Source organism: Xiphophorus couchianus, chromosome 15, assembly GCF_001444195.1.
Source record: "Xiphophorus couchianus chromosome 15, X_couchianus-1.0, whole genome shotgun sequence".
In the NCBI taxonomy this organism is placed as follows: Eukaryota; Metazoa; Chordata; class Actinopteri; order Cyprinodontiformes; family Poeciliidae; genus Xiphophorus; species Xiphophorus couchianus.
The window spans coordinates 16353709-16373568 of NC_040242.1; the positions used below are offsets into that span (position 1 = coordinate 16353709).

General features: G+C 37.6%; 1 protein-coding gene across 2 annotated transcripts in view; it reads right to left on the minus strand.

The window, feature by feature from the left end:
• plcb1l (phospholipase C beta 1-like) overlaps positions 1-19860 on the minus strand; it is a 196483-nt gene that overhangs the window by 13761 nt on the left and 162862 nt on the right. For both annotated transcript variants that reach the window (XM_028040278.1, XM_028040277.1), the window contains exons 14-32: positions 18084-18258; positions 17021-17107; positions 16546-16616; positions 14454-14550; positions 14057-14141; positions 13171-13295; positions 12916-13070; positions 12494-12658; positions 11805-11904; positions 11504-11608; positions 11306-11421; positions 9015-9153; positions 8860-8913; positions 8439-8658; positions 7617-7785; positions 6394-6470; positions 6213-6302; positions 6049-6106; positions 5518-5604 (exon numbers count right to left, since the gene is read on the minus strand). In XM_028040278.1, the coding sequence (XP_027896079.1) occupies positions 5518-5604; positions 6049-6106; positions 6213-6302; positions 6394-6470; positions 7617-7785; positions 8439-8658; positions 8860-8913; positions 9015-9153; positions 11306-11421; positions 11504-11608; positions 11805-11904; positions 12494-12658; positions 12916-13070; positions 13171-13295; positions 14057-14141; positions 14454-14550; positions 16546-16616; positions 17021-17107; positions 18084-18258 (2175 nt within the window). The remainder of the gene's footprint in view (positions 1-5517; positions 5605-6048; positions 6107-6212; positions 6303-6393; positions 6471-7616; positions 7786-8438; positions 8659-8859; positions 8914-9014; positions 9154-11305; positions 11422-11503; positions 11609-11804; positions 11905-12493; positions 12659-12915; positions 13071-13170; positions 13296-14056; positions 14142-14453; positions 14551-16545; positions 16617-17020; positions 17108-18083; positions 18259-19860) is intronic.

Here is a 19860-nt window from a genome sequence, read left to right on the forward strand (position 1 = left end):
AGTACTAGAATTTGACATTTAGAGAATTTAAACGTGGCATGCTTGTTGGTCGCAGATTGGCTATGTTGGGTATTTTTAGAAACTGATCTACTGGGATTTTTATGCACAATAATCACTCAGGTTAAAGAGAATGGCCAAAAAAGAGAAGATATTCAGTAAGCAGCAGCAGCTGTGTGGATAAAAATGTCCTTCTGAAACCAGAGGATAACAGGGCAGAGTGATTTGAAATGGCAGAAAGGTAACAGCTACTCAAATAACCACTTTGTAACAACCAAGGAATGCAGAGTACAATCTCTGAATGCACCACATGTTGATTCTTAAAGCAGAAGAGCTGCAGCAACAGAAAATTAGACCTGAAACCCATCCTGTCGGCTAAGATGAGGAAACTGGGACAGTTCACACAAGCTGAGCAAAAACAACGCTGCCTGTCCCAATATACAGATGGTATGTTGATAAACTCTACAAAATAAATGGTAAATGGACTGAACTTATATAGTGCTTTTCCAGTCATTTTGACCACTCAAAGCGCTTTACACTAGAGTCACATTCCCCCATTCGCACTCACCAACAGACACACATTTATACACCGATACGCAGATCGGTAGGCAATTTGGGGTTAAGTGCCTTGCCCAGAGGCACATCGACATGTGGCAGGAAGAAGCTGGAATCAAACCTACAAGCTTCCGATCGCAAGACGACTACTCTACCATACAGCCACAGTCGCCCTTATAAAATAAAATAAATAATAAAATGAATTTATGGATCCACTCTGCTTCGCATCAAAGATTCAGGATGGAATGGTGTAATGGTGTGAGGAATATTGTTTTGGGACAATATTGGCCTTTTACGGAAAATTGTGTAAATGTCACAACCAGTTGAGCAATGTTGCTGACCATATCCACCCCTTTAGGAGCACAGTATACTTACATCTCATAGATAGTTTCAGCAAGGTAATGCGACAGATAACAGAGCTCTAAACATTTCAAACTATTTTCTTGAACTGAATCTCACATCCCACAAACTTTGGGATGTGGTGAACTGGGAGATTCTGATCATAGATGCACATCTTACAAATCTGCACCAACAGTGTGACATCATCATGAAATTTCCAAGCTGTATTTCTCAAACATAACTTGGAAATGGCCATTTTATAAGGAGTTAAGGCAGTTCGAAAGGTAAAAAATGGCCCTGAGTGTGTATCATATGTTTCTGAATGCAAGTTTGTGTACACACAAACAATGTTGCAAAGGGTGGTGCCAGACTCAGCTTCCACCAGAGGCAGTTACAGAAGTCCATTAGTGGCCACTATGAGTTCAGAGTAGAAAGTGGGTCAGAACTTTATGCTAAACAGAGTTAATCTGTTATGCTGTTTAGAAAAACTAATACACAACAGAACATTTTAAATCAACACAGCAGCTTATATCATAACATTTACTATTTGCTAAAACTCCCAAAAATCTACATCTGTGAATTTTTCACTAATCTAATAATAACATGACAAATATGTTCTTTCCCACTTAAAATGTCACTTAATTAGCAGATATTGTGTTTATAAGGCTAGTTTATAAAGTGTGATCCCGGATGGATGACCGGAATTGGTAACACTTTATTTGACAGGTTGTGAATAAGACTGACATGACATCGTCATAAACATGACATAACAACCTGTCATGAACATGAGTGAGTCTTAACGAATATTTATGACTGTTGTCATAAAGTGTCATTTGGCAAATAATTACATTTTTAATACAAAGTTGACATTATTCAAAATGTCTTCGTTATGACAACTTGACATTAACCTAGACAAAAATGTATTAACAGACATCAAAAATGTCTTTCCATAAAAGACATTTTTTGTCTTTTATGGAAAGACAAAAAATGTCTTTTATGGAAAGACAAAAATGTCTTAAGAGAGACATCTTTGTCTAGGTTAATGTCAAGTTGTCATAATGAAGACATTTTGAATAATGTCAACTTTGTATTAAAAGTGTCCTGATTTACCAAATGACACTTTATGACAACAGTCATTAATATTCGTTAAGACTCACTCATGTTCATGACAGGTTGTTATGTCATGTTTATGACGGTGTCATGTCAGTCTTATTCACAACCTGTCAATTAAAGTGTTACCCAGGAATTTGTTTTATAAGACGAAGATAAAAAGCAATCTAATTGGAGCAAACTATGTTTTCGTTTTCTTTTTTAAGTTAGATAAATATCATGTAGACAATGGGACACAGAATAAGGAGTACAAAAGACAGACCATTTTTTCCATCTGTTATCGTTTTCCATACATTTCCTGATCTGGAAAATTAAATTCTAGAATTTTCCAGTCCTTTCAAACTCTACAAGAACCTGCCTTTAGGCAAATTACTTCTACCACAAAAGCTTGCTTCCCCGCGGCTACGATTCTCATGCTGTGGGCAGCATTCTGAGCTTCATATTAACATAACCGCAGGAATCTTTGCTTGCCGTCTCCAGAGTTGTGTCCTCTGACACCTGCCCATTTTGCATGCTGATGACTGCCGTTCTGCAAAAGCTGGAGAGATGGTCGATTGCTGTAACAGCCCGTGTCAGGTGATTTAAATTCGCAATGGCCTAGTTTTTGATTAAAAACTGTCTGAGACAGATGGCTAGGTGATGGATAATCAATTCAGTGGGGAAACAAGAAATGCTAACAGGTTGGAATTCCTCTCCCGCATAAAAGTTACAAGACTGGGTTGAATAGATTTTTATAACTTTGATTTATACAATTTATTGCCAATAAAGAGCGTGCCATTAAAGCACTACAGCAGTCATAGTAAGATTACGACCACAGGAAATCAATAAAAACATTTAAATAGCTTCATTCATTCACAGTTGACATCAAAAATCAGTCTAAAAAATGACCTTCTCCATGATCACTTCATCCTACCACTTTCTGTAGAACACTTTATTCCTCTCCAGTGCACTTTTATGGAAAGACATAGATAACTGAATGTATGTGAATTATTGGACTGGATGTCTGCTCTTCACCTCCTACACTCGAGTCCAGGTGGTTTCAAAGAAATGAGGAGCTGTCACTTGGAAGGTGTGGGAGTTTATGAAGCTGTCTTCAGCAGAATATTTGAGATTTAAGATTCTCTTTAAAGAGGAGGCGAAAGGGGGAGAGCACTAACTCATGAGTTGAAATGGTAAGCATGCACTTTGCATCACATCACATCTCCAGTCAGAATGAGGGATGCTAAAAGTCTGTTGTAACTTAGCTATATGAAGCCCTTGATTGAGCACTTTTTAAAGAAAATATATCCAAAAGGGCCAAGGAGAGGAGTATTTATATTTAAACAGAAGGGAAAATTATGTGTTTAAATTCGGTTTTTATGTTTGCTGCATTTCTAATTTAAAATATGCTGCAATACTAGAGTCCTTTATTCTGTTCTTATGACAGATACTCAGTTTGACCTCAGACTCCAGACATTGTTTCTACGCAGTCCAGCACTGTTTACAAGAGTTAATACGTTGTAGACCCACCTTTTGGTTATTTCTTTACCAGCATTGCGTGTGAAAGACCAAGTGTATGACGATAGATTTTTTATAGGACAAAGGGCTCAACTTTGACATGGCTCTATAACCCTATAGTTCCAGTGGTAAGTTCACTGCCACCCCCATGTTTTACTGTGGCGGGCAGTATGTTCAGCGGGATGATCAGTGCTGCAACAAATGGTGCTGTACTTGTAGAGACAAAAAGTTAAAGTTTGGTCTCAACTGACTGCATCTTGTTTGCTGTGTTTCCTACATGTCGTGAGTTAAACTTAACAAAACCTCCTGCAGCTTGCTTTCAAGAATGCTCCATTAAGTCTGCATTTAATAGTTGTCCTGTCAACATGTCTGCCAGATTTATCTTGTCAGGGCTGTAAAGAAACAAATCTACATTATAGAAGTTTTTAGGATAGATATTACATTGATACCCTTATTCTTATTCCAGTATAAACAAATAATGACTAACAAATAACTTAAAATGTTAGATAAAAATAACGTCTTAAAAATACAATCTATGCCTTTTTAAATCTAATATCCTGATTCAGTTTCCCCAAACGTACTGTTAGAACCTGACAAACTGTGTTATTACAATAACAGCATCAATTCCAGCACATTTTTAGTATCTTATTAGAATCTGGAAGGTATTGGGCATTAGCATTCTGGATGTTTATGGAAATGTGAGCAGAGCAAAAGTATATGGTCAAAATGATTTGACTAAAGGATTTTTTTTTGCCAAAGTAGTGTGAATGATGTTGCCAAAGGAATCATTAACAGGGGGCACTGAATCCAGGCACTCTGCTGGGGTGTGATCTCACAATACACAGGCCAGTCTGCTGGTCCTTATGGTGCAAATCTGCCATGATATCCACTACAAATGCTGTAATTAGTAATAACTCATAATAGCTCATAGAATATTGGCAAGATAAATGTAAGTTGTACTTGCAATTTAACTGATGCTTGTTTGCAACTTGTTAATGCCACAATTATGCTGAATTAGTGCTCAACACCAAGATGCACAAATGTTCTTACCACGCTCTGCACAACCATCCTACGAGGAAGGTCACAACGACAAGTGAAACTGATATGCCAACCTCTGCATGTATGAACCAGAGTAATAAACCCAAACACACAGAGAGTAAATCAATAAGTATCACAGCATTAATAACCGATTGCTTTCATAACAAGGGCCACAGACTGATACTGCTACTGCAGGGAAGTAGATGTTATAAAGCAATAACCCAGTTTTCAGCAAATATGAATGGAACATTTAGAACCCTACAATAAGACATTCACACACATAATCTGATGCTAACAATATAGCATAAAACATTACTAACCAGCAATGGTTAGTAAATGCCCTGGCTGTGCTCAGGGTACATTTTCAGCACAGAGAGTGCAGCAGGAAAATGTCTGACTCAGATCGCCACCTAGTGGTTGAACAGTTGAACCACCTTTTACTTAACTGAGTTGTCACATATGAGATAAAAACTACAAAATACTGAGTTTTTATTCATATATATTTTTTAATCTACATAACAAATAAAGAAAGCCATAAAAAATGATAGTTTTGATTGGATTATTTACATGTTATGTTCTTTTCAGAAAGTTAAAGAATATTGTAGTACTCTGAAGCCATATTTCATATATTAGGAATTCATTATTAACAATTTTTTTTTACTTATGAAAGACCTACAGTACATATTTGCTCCACATAGTAACCTAGCACAGAAGAAATCCTGATGAATGTTTATGCTGTCCAAGAGTTGTGTCCATCAAACTCTACTTTGCTACTGTTAATTAAAAAATTCCAGCATATATACCAAACGTTTTTTTTTTTCCAAAGCTGAATCTCTAACAAAAAGTATAATTTAATTTCCAGGGATATCTGTGCTTTATTTGGTGTCCTTGTAAAACAAAAAAATAAACCCAAAGCTGATTCATGTCTCTTTTTAAAGACACAAGTGTACTATGATGAGAAAATATCTCTAACAAACTCACCTTTGGTTTTTCATCCAAGATTTGCTGCCGTGTGTCCTTGTGCTTCTCTTGTAGCCTCTCTTGTCGTTTACACTGAGCATCTTCCAACTGCAAAATGCAAACACACAGTTTGAGATATTTTATCTACATAACTTTGCAAAAGTTACACATTCTAGAAAAAAAAATCTGTAAAATGTGGCATAACTTTGTATTCAGCCTCTTCATTCAATACTTTGCATGGGTATTGATCTACCAACTTTGCACATCTAGAGTCTGAAATCTTGGCCATTTTTGTTTGGAAAAAGCTTAAGCTCAGTCACACTGGACAAACATGATCTGTGGACATCACTATTTAAGTCTTGCCCCAGATTCTCCACTGGATTTACATTTGGGCCTTGAATGAGCCATTCTAACACACGTATACACACCAAACCATTTCATTGTATCTCTGACTGTACCTTTACAGTCATTGCCATGTTGAAAGATGAATTAATGAATAAACATGTGAATCAGAAATAATTGGAGGATATTGACTGTAACATGCCTGCTTACCCGTTTAATGTACTGCACCACCTCGTTGACAAAAGATCTGTTGATCTCCAACTTCTCTCTGTAGGGAACAAAACATTTATTAAAACATTTAGTCTACAGTGACACCTATTGGTCAATAAATTATTACATCCTGTTTTTTTTAAAAAAAACTTAGAAAAACGTACTCTTCTGTTAAATTCTTGTCTTTGGTTTTTGCTTCGTTGATCTTCTCTTGTCTTTTCTTGTCCATTTTCTTTTTCAGATCCTTCTTCTCTCTGTCAGTGTTGGCATACAGTCGGGAGACGTCAGAAAGGGAAAGAGGTTGCTCCGTATTTGCTTTAGTATGAGTGGTAAACCCAATCTTACTTTTCACAGATGTCTCTGATCTTTTTAAGCTGAGCACTCTGGCACTCCTCTGCTATAGTCGTCAGCTTCTCGACCAGCTGGGGACAAACAAACACATCCATTCTGTGACACTAAGAAAGCGCTAAAACATCAGATTGGATTCACGGTTCCTCTTAACCACTACTTCTTTAACATAAAGCTGCATATGTTGTGTTTCTCATTATAATCAAGAAGTTAAACTGCTGTTAAACTTGTCGCTCATCCTCTTCACTTGGCATAGCCTTTCCTGTCTAACACCTCAGCTGTGTTCACCACGCAGATGCAGCGGACCTGAACACATTCAGTTTTCCACATCATCCAACAGAACATGAGCACAAGCAGCACAGTGATGTCTGTCAAACCCTTCAGGGGGATGACCTGGAGCTGATTGCAGCATTCGTTTATTCACTTGTTTGTGCTTGCTCATGGAGTCAACAAGTCAAGGCAGGCTACAGTCTGAGTGTGGCGGATCTATTTATGCCAAAGAAAGTAGCTGCATGTTCATGTTGACGCTGTGTATGTTCCCAACTAATGTTTATATGGGAGCAATGACTTGGTATTATACACCGTAAGAGACATGAGAACATATTTGTATGTGTTTTATATATGGTTGTGTTTTAATCTATAACAGATTGATGAGAAAAGCCACATGTGGTGTACCAGCTGATCATTTTACACAAGTTTAGATGCTTCTTACAATGTCCATAGCTGAAGAATGGCCTAACAAAAGGAAGTGGGAGTCGTAGCCCAGGTCTTTATGTGTGTGTGGAACTCCAGCTGGAATCTCCTTAAAGCTCATGAACAACTTTAGCTTTATAACATGAAGGCTCCTTTTATCTGTGATGCTTGTGTAACTTTTTCTAGCATATGTTTTTTTTAATTACTCAACTTTCCATTACTATTCTTTCTTATGGCACTCTGCACAGCATGTTGATATAGTAATGACCTTTTGAGGCTTATCTTTCTTATACAAGGTGTTAATGACTTTGCTGTAACAAAGCAGCCTTTGTTATGAAAACTCAAACAATTTTGAGTTTGATTAGACAGGATCATTAAACACAATTTATCACTCTGTGTTTAGTAATTCTTCATAATCTATCATGTTCGCGGTTTGAACTGAATTACTGGAATAAAGTACTCTTAGATAATATTCATATTTGCTGAGATGCACCTGTACGCGCAGTGTGTGTTCTGGGGGTGCGTACCTGTTTTATGTGTTCTCGTTTCAGGTATTTCTCGCTGTAGTATTGCTCTTGGCGGAGTTTAAGCAGCTGCTGCTGTTGCTGCTCCTTCAGCTCTGCCAGTTTCTGGCCGCACTCCTGGTCCAGCTCACACAGCTCTTCGTCCAGAGTCGACAGGGAGTTTTCAGACCGACTTTGAGACAAACATAAAACGGAGTGAGACACACATATACACATAAACAGACTCTAATTAGAGTTCTTGCAAAAATCTTTAAAGGGGGGATTTTATCGGTAAAACGAGAGAACGATTGAATATATGCAAACATACAAAATCAGATTACTGATTTTGATTACAGTATTAGCAATATTAACAAAAAAACCCAAATAGATGCATTAGTAAAAGTCAAGAAAAATTTTATATTTTTTCTGGAAGTGCCTTAAAAAAGCATTTATGAGAATAAACTGATTCAAACATATATAAAATTGAAAAAGTTAATCCATAAATCTTTAGAATTTCTAAAGGAAATAATATTTGGACATGTCAGGTATTACACAGTGTATTCAATAATACAGATTACCAGTTGTTTACTAAATGCATCACATCTTTCTTTATGCTGAGATCTTACAAATTATTTAATTAGGTAACAAACTGTTTTCTTCATGTTCAGAAAATAGTTTCTTTAAGTTTAACATGTCCATGATTATGAACTTGAAGCCAAAGGTTAGAATGGATCCGAAATTCAGTCATTGGACATTTAAATCAACTTGATTGTAACTCAATCAGGTTTATATGAATTCAAACAACAAAACAATTAGGAAGTAAAACAGAAGGAGAGCGCCACCTACCTTTTCTTGCAGTCACGTTTGTGGCTCTTCTGCAGGGTGGAGCGTCGCCTCTGATGCTGACTCTGCAGCTCAGAGACGCGGGCCGTTTGCTCCTTGATCAGCTCGCTTGTTTTGCGGTGGTGTTTTCTGACCAGCTCCTTCATCTCCTTGTACTGCTTTCGCTGCTCCCGGACAAACCCCTTCTGCTGCTTCAACTCCTCCACCGTCTGAGCCTCCAGCTCTGGAACACCAACAGATAAATGAGAGCGGTGAGGTTGGAAACAAAAACAAAGATTATAATTTGTACATTCATAATGATGCTTTTTGGATGAGTCAAGGAAGGTTTACTTACACAAAAATAAGATGAATAACATTGACTACAGAAGTAACTCATGAGCAGTGAGTAACTTCTCACTGCTTATGACATCATTTTGAACCCTACCAGTGAGGACACTCTGTATGATGTCTTCTGTCTTCGCTGATGGTTTCAGTGAACCTGTTCCCCCAAGTACATTAAGTAAGTGGCAGAATATCTGGACCTCAATTACAGTAATTATTGAAGCACTTGGTTTGCAAATGGCTGAGGAAGTCTCGTACCTGCAGACTGAGGCTGATGCCCAACAAGTGAAGGAGGCTTGGGGGCAATAATGGGTGTGTGACTCACTCCGTTCTCCGAAGGTACTGCTGCCTTCTGGTCCACTTTAGATTCAGAGGGCGCATCGCTTCCTGCCTCCACCTGTTCATCAAATTAAGCACAAACATGTAGATCAACTTCATTTCAAAAGAGTCAACTGGTTTCAGCAGAAAACTACGTACGGATAGCAGTGAACCTAAACACAGCTTCAGAATATTTTTTGGGGGGGTGGGGTTAAGGGGCAAAAATTAAACATCTTCTTTTTCTCTCTATCTTCAGAGTACACTTGTTTACCAGTGCTGTGCAGGCCAGTTTGTAGACATAGCTTTGGTAGCCCACTCTTAGCATTGCAGATGGTATCGAGTGCCAGCAGGTCTTGTTTTCCTCACACTGAGAATTCTTGTATCACTTAAACTTTGAAGCAAATCACTCAAGCCCGATCTTTGCTCTCTTTCTGTTCTCTCGCCACATTTATGCCCTGCCTTTCCACGCTCTGGATCATAAGGTCCCTGTTGCCATGGTCACAGCATGAAACAAGAAATCCTCTCGGGTAATCATATCAGCTGGCAAAGCAGATGAAAGAGGACCCTTAGGGACAGCCGTCCTTTGCAGTTCCCTTAACTAATAACCTGGGTCCTGCCTCATCTCGCATGATAAAGGTGACCTCATTTTAATATTGTAAATTCTCATGTTTCTCCCAAAGACAATTTCCCTTTTCTGCCTTTTCCCCATTGCTCTGCTTCTGCAACTTTAAAATTTTTGAGCTTGAGCTTTAAACTTCAAAGGCAGATGTTACAAAGCTGCACATATTTTTACACATTAACCGCAAAGGTTCCTGAGATACACGGTGAAACAAAGAAGCAAATCTAGTTGAATAAGTCAGATGTTATATGCGAGCTATGGTAACACAGAACTTGCACATGAGCGGCCTTGACAATCCCTGGCTGCTTATCCCCATTATGTCAGTACAAACAAACTACATCTACGCACCGATTGCTACTTGTTTCTACCCGCACATTACGATAAGTGCCTCATTTAATAGTTACCACTTTTAGTTTAGCGTTCTTAATGTCCATTAGTGATGAAAATACAGAGACACATCTTTGGTTCAGCTGGACAAATTAACAAATTTGGTCAAATCTGAAATGTTTTGAAATTACTCATCTCATGAGGTTATTTGACACAAACAATCAAGAGACCCAATATTAACAACAGAATCCATTATACGTAAAACTTAAATTACACTTACAGTCAGGTTTAATATTTTAAACAAGATGATCTTATAATATTTTATATAAAAATCATAACAACACAGCTACATAGCTGGCTAAAGTTCAATTTATCGTGGATGACCTGGAATTAAAGTGGGGCAGACAGCCGTCTGGTAGCACCTGTAGGTATTTGTGGTAGGAATAAGATTAAGATTAATTCATTTATTCTTTCATTACATGGTTTCAGTGCAGTTTAAACCCTCCTGATAATAAGAAAAGCCTTCCTGCATCATTTCAATCTAAACTGCATCTTAACAGTGCTTATTTGAAGAGGAAATCTGTTCCCTACATAGCAAATTTCCAAAACTGGACTATTTGCAGAGGGAGAGATAAATATTACTTTGCAGTTCCCAACAAGATCAAAGTGCTCCCAAAGACTGTAAGAATAAAACCTCTGTGTGTGAGTCTTGATCCGAATGGTATTCCTGACTAATAGTAAGGGTGTGAATGAGGACATTTAAGTCAGTCTTAAATATAAAAGAACAGATTGTGTTGGAGGGGTTTTTCTCTGAGCCTCAATTAAAATCATTTAGAAAAGAATTTAGAAAATTTACTTTAACGTGTGAACAGCTTCTCTCTGAACTGTTTGCATTGCATATACAAAATTTCAAAAGAAGCTTAGAAAGCTAAAACGTCACCTAAATGTTTCCTGTACATCATAAATTTATTATGAAGAGGATGGTGGATTGGAGAGCTACAGGCATCACCTAGAAGAAAACATTTGAAGTACCTCTATATATTTTACAAAGCTAAATGATCATAAAAAGGTTGGATGTCATGTGAACTTGTACTTGTAAACAAGTCAAAAAAACAACTCAAAGCTGCTTTATATCTCCTTACTTGAACGCACTTGCATATCGCAAACTGTTATCAAAATAGTCAACTACATAAAAACCTACATAAATCCAAAAATATCAATTAGACATTTATGTAAGATGACTTATATGTGAGGCAAAGCGTGTTTTATTTTTATATTGATGTACCTCTTTGTCACCTTCCTCTTCTCCTCCTTCCTCTAAGGTGAGAGCAGCCAGCTGATTGGCTCTCTGCTCCATCAGGTTGACATAGCGGATGGGATTGGACAAGGCTTCAATGACGTCTAAGGAGCAAGGATAAAAAAAATTTGGTAATCCCAGATGACAAAGCAGGATTTCTATTTCCTTTCTCTGCCAATGACTTACCTGCAAATGTGTCTGGGACGTAGTCCTTCACTTCAACGTAAACAAAGAGGGCGGGGAGCATCAGCGACTGGTTCTTCTCATTCCTTAGATTGATATATCGATAACCTGAAACACAAATGAGAGATGTTATATTTCTGCAAAGAAAGAAAATGATGCGATTTAATGTCTTGTGCATTCACATTTTAAAATGTAATATTCTTATGCCTGTTAATATGTAATGTTTTTTTTGTTGTTTAATTTTTAAACGTAGGAGCATTTAATATGGTTTGAAATGACATTAAGAAGAAATGAGTTTTGTCACCTGGACGGATGGCTGAAACAGGCATGATGCGGTGGCCAATAAACTTTCCTCCTTCTTCAAACACTGCTATCCTCAGTGAAGCCAGTGTAGGAAGGACAACCTAAACATAACAGTATATACAGGGTCAGATAACATCATAGGAATAAAAGGTGATTTTTCACGTTCTAGTCCAGTTTATATTAAGATCCAGCTCATGTTTTGGTTTTTCACTGTTCAGTTTGATGCATATGCAAGCATTTCTAAACAGAAATCATTGTGCTGTGCTAAATGAAGTGATTCTCCCAAACAAATATGCTGTTCTATGATATTTAAAATTATCCTCTAAAAGTACACATACTATATGAGTGAAAAAAAGATAAAATATAAAACTGAATTGTAAGGGTGATGATGAAGAGCTCTATTAAAGAAATCTTACCAAATGCCTGTATGGTACTTAGAACATTTCAGTAAATAAATAAATAATAAAAAATAAAAATAAAAAAAGAGTATGCATTATTAAGCATTATCTATTATTTAGCATTACAGATTAATAAGACCAAATTCAGTTCCATACATTCATTGTATTTTACGTCAAGGTATTAATAATTTTATCCTTGAGTAAATTTGTACTTTGCAATTTTGTACAAGTAAGGGAAATCAACTTTATTAAATTTCTCGGACATTAGGTGAAGTTTTAACATAAAGTTCACCTTTTTGAAAACAATGGCCTCTTCTTCCCAGAGAGGATTGATGGCATTGCCCTGAGATGTTTTGGTCTTGAATGCTTTCCTCTTGGTGTCTACTGGCAGGCCAAACATGTCGATCTCCACGTATGTGCCTACTTTCTTATCGGTCAGGAACTGACCTGAGATGATCTGTAATAAATGAAAATTAAGTTATTGCATGACTGAGTGAAGGACATTCTGGATCCAGAACCAGATCAAAAACATAATCACATTTTACAACCAGTCGTGCAACATTTTCATTGAACCCTAACCTGATTTGTAGTAACACACACACACACAGATAAATAAACCGCCCTCTGCCACATGTTGTTCTATCAGGTAAGCGTACACAGACAGACCTACAGAAGTTGAATGGGATCAATATGAATATACACACACACACACACCTTAACAGACAGTGTGTTGGCGACTATCCCGTCTACTGTGCTCTCAGCAAAAGGATCGAAGTGTTTATCTGGCCGTCTCATGAACTCTGGTTTCAGTCTGTAACCACATTTCCCATTGTACTCATACATGCCCAGGTTCAGCTGCATCGATAAGTCTGAGGACAATAGACAGGATTTATTTTTTCTGCACGCTGTAGACGAATAAAGCTTTTAGCCAATTAGATTTATTAAAAAGATGTTGCTGTCTTCCCTCACCAATGGTTTGGAAGTTGAGAGCTACCAGCTGACAGCCGGCGTTCCAGAAGAGTTGGGGGTTGTAGTTGGATGAATCTACTCGAGTACCTTTAGGGTAGATCCTGCTCAGCTGCAGCTTGTTGTATCTGCGCACAATCGGTTAAGGAAAGAACAGCTGCATATAAATGCACAGCTTAGTCATCAAACTACAAAGCACTCCACATTGCATTGTAGAACTAAGTTAAAATAATAAAGGAGGAAGAATACTACCAAAGTCCTCAGCTTAGATCTTTAAAGCCTAGACCCCAAAACCTCATCCAACTGTTTTCTGTCAATGCTGAGTCTCTGTGGTGGCTTCAATGTAAACTGTGTCAAAAGATTTTGGACTATGTCAGACACAAATTTAACCACACACTTGTTCGTAGCTGGAAACAGTACGTGGTCAAAGTGCAATGGGCTATGAGACATGTGTTCACATAAGTGAGATATGCAGATATTTGAGCCTATATGTGAAATTTTGACCTTCTTTAAACTGAATCCACCATAAAATCAGATCTTCTGCACCCAATTTGGATTTAAAAATAATTAAAGTTGTATTTTGTATCATCAGCGCTCTCCAAAAAGAACTGCTAAAATAAATAATTAAAAAGCTAAATAATTATGACTATCACATCACAGATGCATTCGTGACCTAAACTGTGCCGTTGCTGCTGGTGATGTCACTGTTGGAGTGAACACGGAGTGAAATCGCAACACAGAATAAAAGGAGATGAAAAAGCACAGAAGCAGAATGAAGTTGGCCTCTATCTGCTTTAAGTCATTACCGTCAGAGCAGAAACCAGACGAGCACAACAACAAATGTTTTCCAGACAGCAAAAAGCAGAACGCTGTGCTTAAAGAAGGATACTCCACAAACTCCACTGGAGACTTTGTCAGTTGCTCCAAAGCTTTGGTCTCTACAAAGGAGGACATCTGGAAGCTCCGGTTGATCTCTGAAGTCAACGTAGGAACATTAAATAAAGCAGCTGCAGCTTTTAAATGCAATTAGTTTCTTATTGTGAGAATAGGCATTTAAACTACATTATATGTTGGCATTATTCCCACACTTCTCACAAGAAACATTAATTTTTATTTAATTATCCTCTACTAAAGCAAAACATATAATCATTTATAGTTATATAATACTGTATATTATAGTATTATATAAAAAAATTTACATGGTTGGTTTTTCTCAGCATGCCTAATGAAGGCCGGATGTTTCCATTTGCTATTACACTTGTAAAATGTTGATTGATCTTGCTTACTTTTGGACATCTCGAAGCTGTAGAACTTGACAGGCTGGATGTAGATGACCAGGTTGGACATTTCCTCTGTGGCGAACGCTTCACTGCCTGCTGTGCCCTGTGCATGAAGAGACACAACATCTTTAAGCTGTTCTCACACTCTTTCCCATCTTGCCATGTATACGAGCTTATTGAAAAACGTATTTCTAAGTGAATTAAGTGAATTATTCACAAAGTTGGTTCTGGCTGCCACATCAGCATGCTGAGGTGACAAAATCTTCATCGCTGCAGACAGAGCAGCTGCATAGTGTAGCATTAGATTAAGTTGTGCTCTGATGAAAAAATATATATAATCCAATTTTGCGGCAAAATTTTGGAAGTACATGTGCTAATTCTGAAGCAGTGGCGCTTATGTGTAGAAATGGCTTACTCTGACTTAATGTTGGAGTAGTAGGAGGGCAACATTTGAGTGCTGGAGAAGTATCCAGCTAAGGGAGTGTATGGTCACCATGGAAACACAAGGTATAAAGCAGTGTGAAGGAGGTCAGGAAAAAAAAGAAAAAAGCAAATCTGCTCTGAGCGACAGAGGACCAGTAGGTAAGGAAAATAAAACTCTTTATCAATTGGAGTTTAGCTCACATTGATTCATTTTGCTATCATTTTAAAGGATTGAAATCCAGCTAAACAACATTCCTATCTCGGAAAAGACAGTTTTAAAAAGTACAGCTACACTGGTGTTCATCTGTACAACAGATTGAACTGGAAATAAAACAAATTTTTTTGTCCAAGTCGGCTTTATGGAGAAATGGATGGTGTAACAGCAAAGCCAGTGGTTCAAAGAAAGTGAAGAAACCAATCAAAAGAAGGGTGGCTTTGAGTTAGGGACCCCTCTGAAGCCCCTAAAGCTGTTAGCAGAAAATTGCTCAGATACTTCTTTAAGTCCAGTGCAGTAAAGACCAATACAGAAGGACACTATTGCACACTGCGATAACCTTCAACAAAGCTCTGTGACAGAAGAGGTGAACCCTTGGGGCTAAAATGCATCGCTTCCCTGCTTAGGACACGCTCTTTTATTTGTTTTTCCTTTTGGTTAACAATAACTTGCAAAAAGTCTTTTCTCTTTTTTTCACTTTGGAATTATTGAAGCATTTTTCAATCTCAGTTTGAAGTGTCTTTTAAATACGACAAGGACTAATGGTCGTCATAGAATAAAATTTGATTGAAAAGGCAAGGGGAGACAAAATTATTATAAAATAAAAAATCAAACATTTGCGGACAACCTCAGATGTGCAAATAAAAGAACTATTTAAACAATTATAAATCATTGTCACTATTTACAAACTGTGGCTTGCAGAAAGATTTACGCTCCTTGAAACCTTTCATGTTCAATCACATCACGATCATCCATATTTACATCCTGGTAAATATTCTTGAAATTTTGTAGCTGAATGTAAATTAGTGCAAACATTTTTAGAAATTAAAATCTGAAAAGTTCGGCATGAATATATGTCTAGTTGATAACCTCAATAAAATTCAGCACAAATAAAATAGTAAGTAACTAAATAGAAGCCAGATGTGTATAATTAAGTCTCTATAACAATATACAGGAACAGTATCATGAAGTTCTCAAGAATCTTAAGAGAGAGTAAGATAAAACATCTACATGCAAAATAAAGTTTTTGGCAGAAAATGTACACTGCACACAGTTACCAGCTACTTGAAAAAAAATGTATTGATTACATTCATGTCAATGAAAGTAATGAGATACTTTTATATTTGCTGATAATTAAAAGTATCAGCAAGTATATTACAGGCACACAGAGCCTGAATGCAAGGTAATTAAATAAATAGTTAATATTAATTGCAGTCTTTTTGCAATATAGACATTACTGAATCACTCCATCCAATTGGGCTGAGCTTGAGCTGTTTAGCAAAGAAGAATGAGCAAAAGTGCTTCTCCATCAAAGTGCAAAGCTGGTAGAAACATCACCTCGAAGAGCTGGTGGTGATTCAGTTGGAGATTAATGCAAAAAGTCGGAACAATTTTAAGATTTTTATTTGTGAAAACAATTTTCAACCCACTTGATATGTGTGCCACTTCCTCCATACACACCTCATCCATGGAGCCCTTTTTACAGTCATCATCATCGTCATCCTCATCATCGCTTTCGGCCTCCACCTCACCTAAAATTATGAGTTACAGTTAAATTTAAATTAATTGCAAAGGTTTATTTGACATGTTCACAAAGACGAAGCAAATGTCTCACTGACCTTTTTAAATATCGATAATCTTTTCATAGCTTTATTTAGTAATAAGTTCTATCCACTAACTTTAAAATAACAAGGCGAGTCTACCACCAAGAAGCTGTAACTGATGGAGCTCAGTGACAGATATTTATTTTAATATTACTAAGCTGAAACTCACCCAGCCTCTCTGCATGCATAATGAAAGACCGACTCAGTTTCTTCGTCTGTATCTTAGCTCACACTGACACAGAAAATTATGTGTAAGATAATGGTCAAAGTGACCTACAGCTCCAGCCTAATGAGGACCACACAAATGATTTTAGGCTTAGGTCATCACTCACCAATAGACTTTCTGCCATGTGGTTTCAGGTTGAGCTCAGCGCCGTCAGAGGGTTGTGACGAATCAGCCATCTCTTCTTTAGTTGAACCTTGGAGGAAAAAAAACACAATAAAAAACAAAAACAATTTTCATTTTTGTTGCTTTTATTTCAAACTCCATTTACTGTTTTCACTTTATTTTTGATTCACTTGCTAAAATAGATAAAAACGGAGTTCTTTTATTCTTTCAATGCCACTACACTGATAATAGAAAATTGTCGTCTTTACAGATTGACCTAATTATTGCTTCTGAATGTACAAGATAAAAGGATTTTGGATTGGGTTCTGCAGTGGCACAAGAGTAAAGCACAACCCATGTGTGGAAAGTCCTCAATGTGGTAGGTTGCTCAGTTTCGAGTCCCGGATGACCCCTGATGACCTTTTTTGCATATCTTACCCCTCCCTCATTACCCACTTTCCTGTCTAACCTCTAAAATAAAGACTCACTATTTAAAAAAAAAAAGATTTGGTGCTGGCATACACATGTTCCATCACCAGGGGGCAGTGTGTGCAAGAAATACAGCATAAATTCTAGGAATAAGAGGTGGACTTCACACACACACACCCACACACACACACACACACATTTGAAAGTCCAAATAAAATGTGCAGCACACTACAGCCTGGCTGTTAACAGATCTGAGAAAACTCAAGCCAGGGAGCAGCTGTGATACAGTTACAACATAATGCACACACAGCTGCATGCACACCCCCACACACAAACACACGCCGACAAGTTGACGGCTGCCTCTGGCTAGTGTTTAAGGAGCCCCAGAAGGTGTGTGCAGCAGCCAATAATATCCTGGACTGATGGAAAGAGCCATAAAAATGATAAAATACAGAACAACAGTAGGGTTTTGCTTCGCTGCTTCAGTCTCTGGGCGCCAGAGAAGTTTTGGTTCACAGCATATTTTCAGCCAGATGGTTACATTTTACATCGTAAAACATATGTGACGGTGTCTCATGCAAAGATTTATTGTTTTTTGGATATCTGAAAGCGTCTGTGCGATTTCAGGTGTGCCGTACCTGCACTGGGGGAGGATGGCTCACATACGCTGGAGGAATCACTGCAAGTGTTGGAAACCTGCTCAGAGAGCTTTTTCTTGGTGCTTCCTTCGGTTTTGTGATGTTTCTTTTTATTCTTCACCAGGATCTTCCCCATCAGCTCCATGGGGCTGGGAAGTGGGACTCCAGCGTCAAGCTGAAAGGAGTGCAGACGAAGATGGAGAGACAGAAAGATAACTGTGAAAAGGGGGGAATGTGTTTCAGTTCAGAATTCCTAAAATCGCAGTGAAAAACTGAAAACGTAAACAAAGTGCAAAAATCGCTTATGATGTCTTATTTAAGGTTGTTCAAAATGTAAATTCTTGTTAGTGAGAAGGAAAAAAAAGTTCTCTGGAGATCCTAAGAAGCTGTGCTGATCATTACAGATCAACACCTCAATCAGCGTCTTGGGAGGAAACTGAGCATTAAACCCAAACTCATAAGAGAGTGAGCCTGAAGTTGACAGAGTTTTGAATTATTAATGGGATGCACTGCTTTAGGATCACTGTGTTTAGCCTTATCAATAATTCATTTCTTTTAAAAAAAAGTTTGCAGTAATGATGAGTACATGTACACATGCACAGCTACGGTGTTAACTTATCAGTCATGAACATATTCTTGTTTCCTCAGTGTTTCTGAATGTTTACAAAAAGGGGAGTTTGGTGATTCACACAGCAGATTAAGACAAAATTTAACAACCTAATAGCTGTTACTTTCTATCAGCAGCAGACAGACTCGATACCTCTCTGCTGTTGTTGCAGGGAAATGAGGCTAAAACGATTAGACATCCTGTTTGCATTGGCTTCAAATGGTTCTACTCACACCATTGGAAGATGCATTAAATTTTGACTCCAAGCAGATGCAATAAAAAAATTTAAAAAATATAACTATTGAAGTAAAGCTCAGCTGTAATCAGGTCAGCTTTCTCTAAAATCTCTAAACTGTTGTTTGTGCGCTTTACTGGATGGTTCTCTTCACTTTATGCTTTAAAATGTCATAAGCTGCATCTCTTGAGCGACCTTTGCCTACTAGCTTTCACCTATCACAACACACCATGAACAATCACTGCCACAGTTATGAAGAATGCTATATTTACACTGTGTAGGACGAAATAAAAGAAATATTTGGTTTCAGTTTGTGCTGCTCTTTGCGGGTTTATTAGGTTACCGTTTTCCTGGCTGAAAAATTGGAATCAATATTTTTGCACAGGTTTGAACTTCTATGGTTGCAGACTCTGCAGGTAGCAATTTACATAAACCAATTTAAAAAAGGGAATCTCATTATATAGATTTGTTTGCCAATTGTGACACAAAGTGATATAAATTACAGAAAATTTAAAACCCAAATTCCTACTTTGGACAAATAAAGGAGAATTTTTAGGCTGGAAATGGCAATCGAGTGAAATCATGGTTATGCACTCAGCACTTGGTTGGGTTTCCTTTTGCATGAATGACCAGATCATTCCAGTGTGGCATGGAGACGGTCAGGCTCTGGCTCTGCTGATGGGTTAAAGAAGCTCAGGTTGATTTGATAGGAGCCTTAAGCTCATCTGCATTGTTTGCATATCTTCCTCTCGAGAAAACCCCTTTCTTCGTGGGATTTAGTTCAGGAGAATTTGTTGGCCAGTCAAGCATAGAGATACTATCCTCATTCATCCAGTTTATGGTACCTTTGGCAGTTTGGGCAGGTGGCAGGTCTTGCTCAAAAAATTAAATCAGCATGTTCATAAAGCTCATCGGCTTTTCCTGGTTGAATGCTG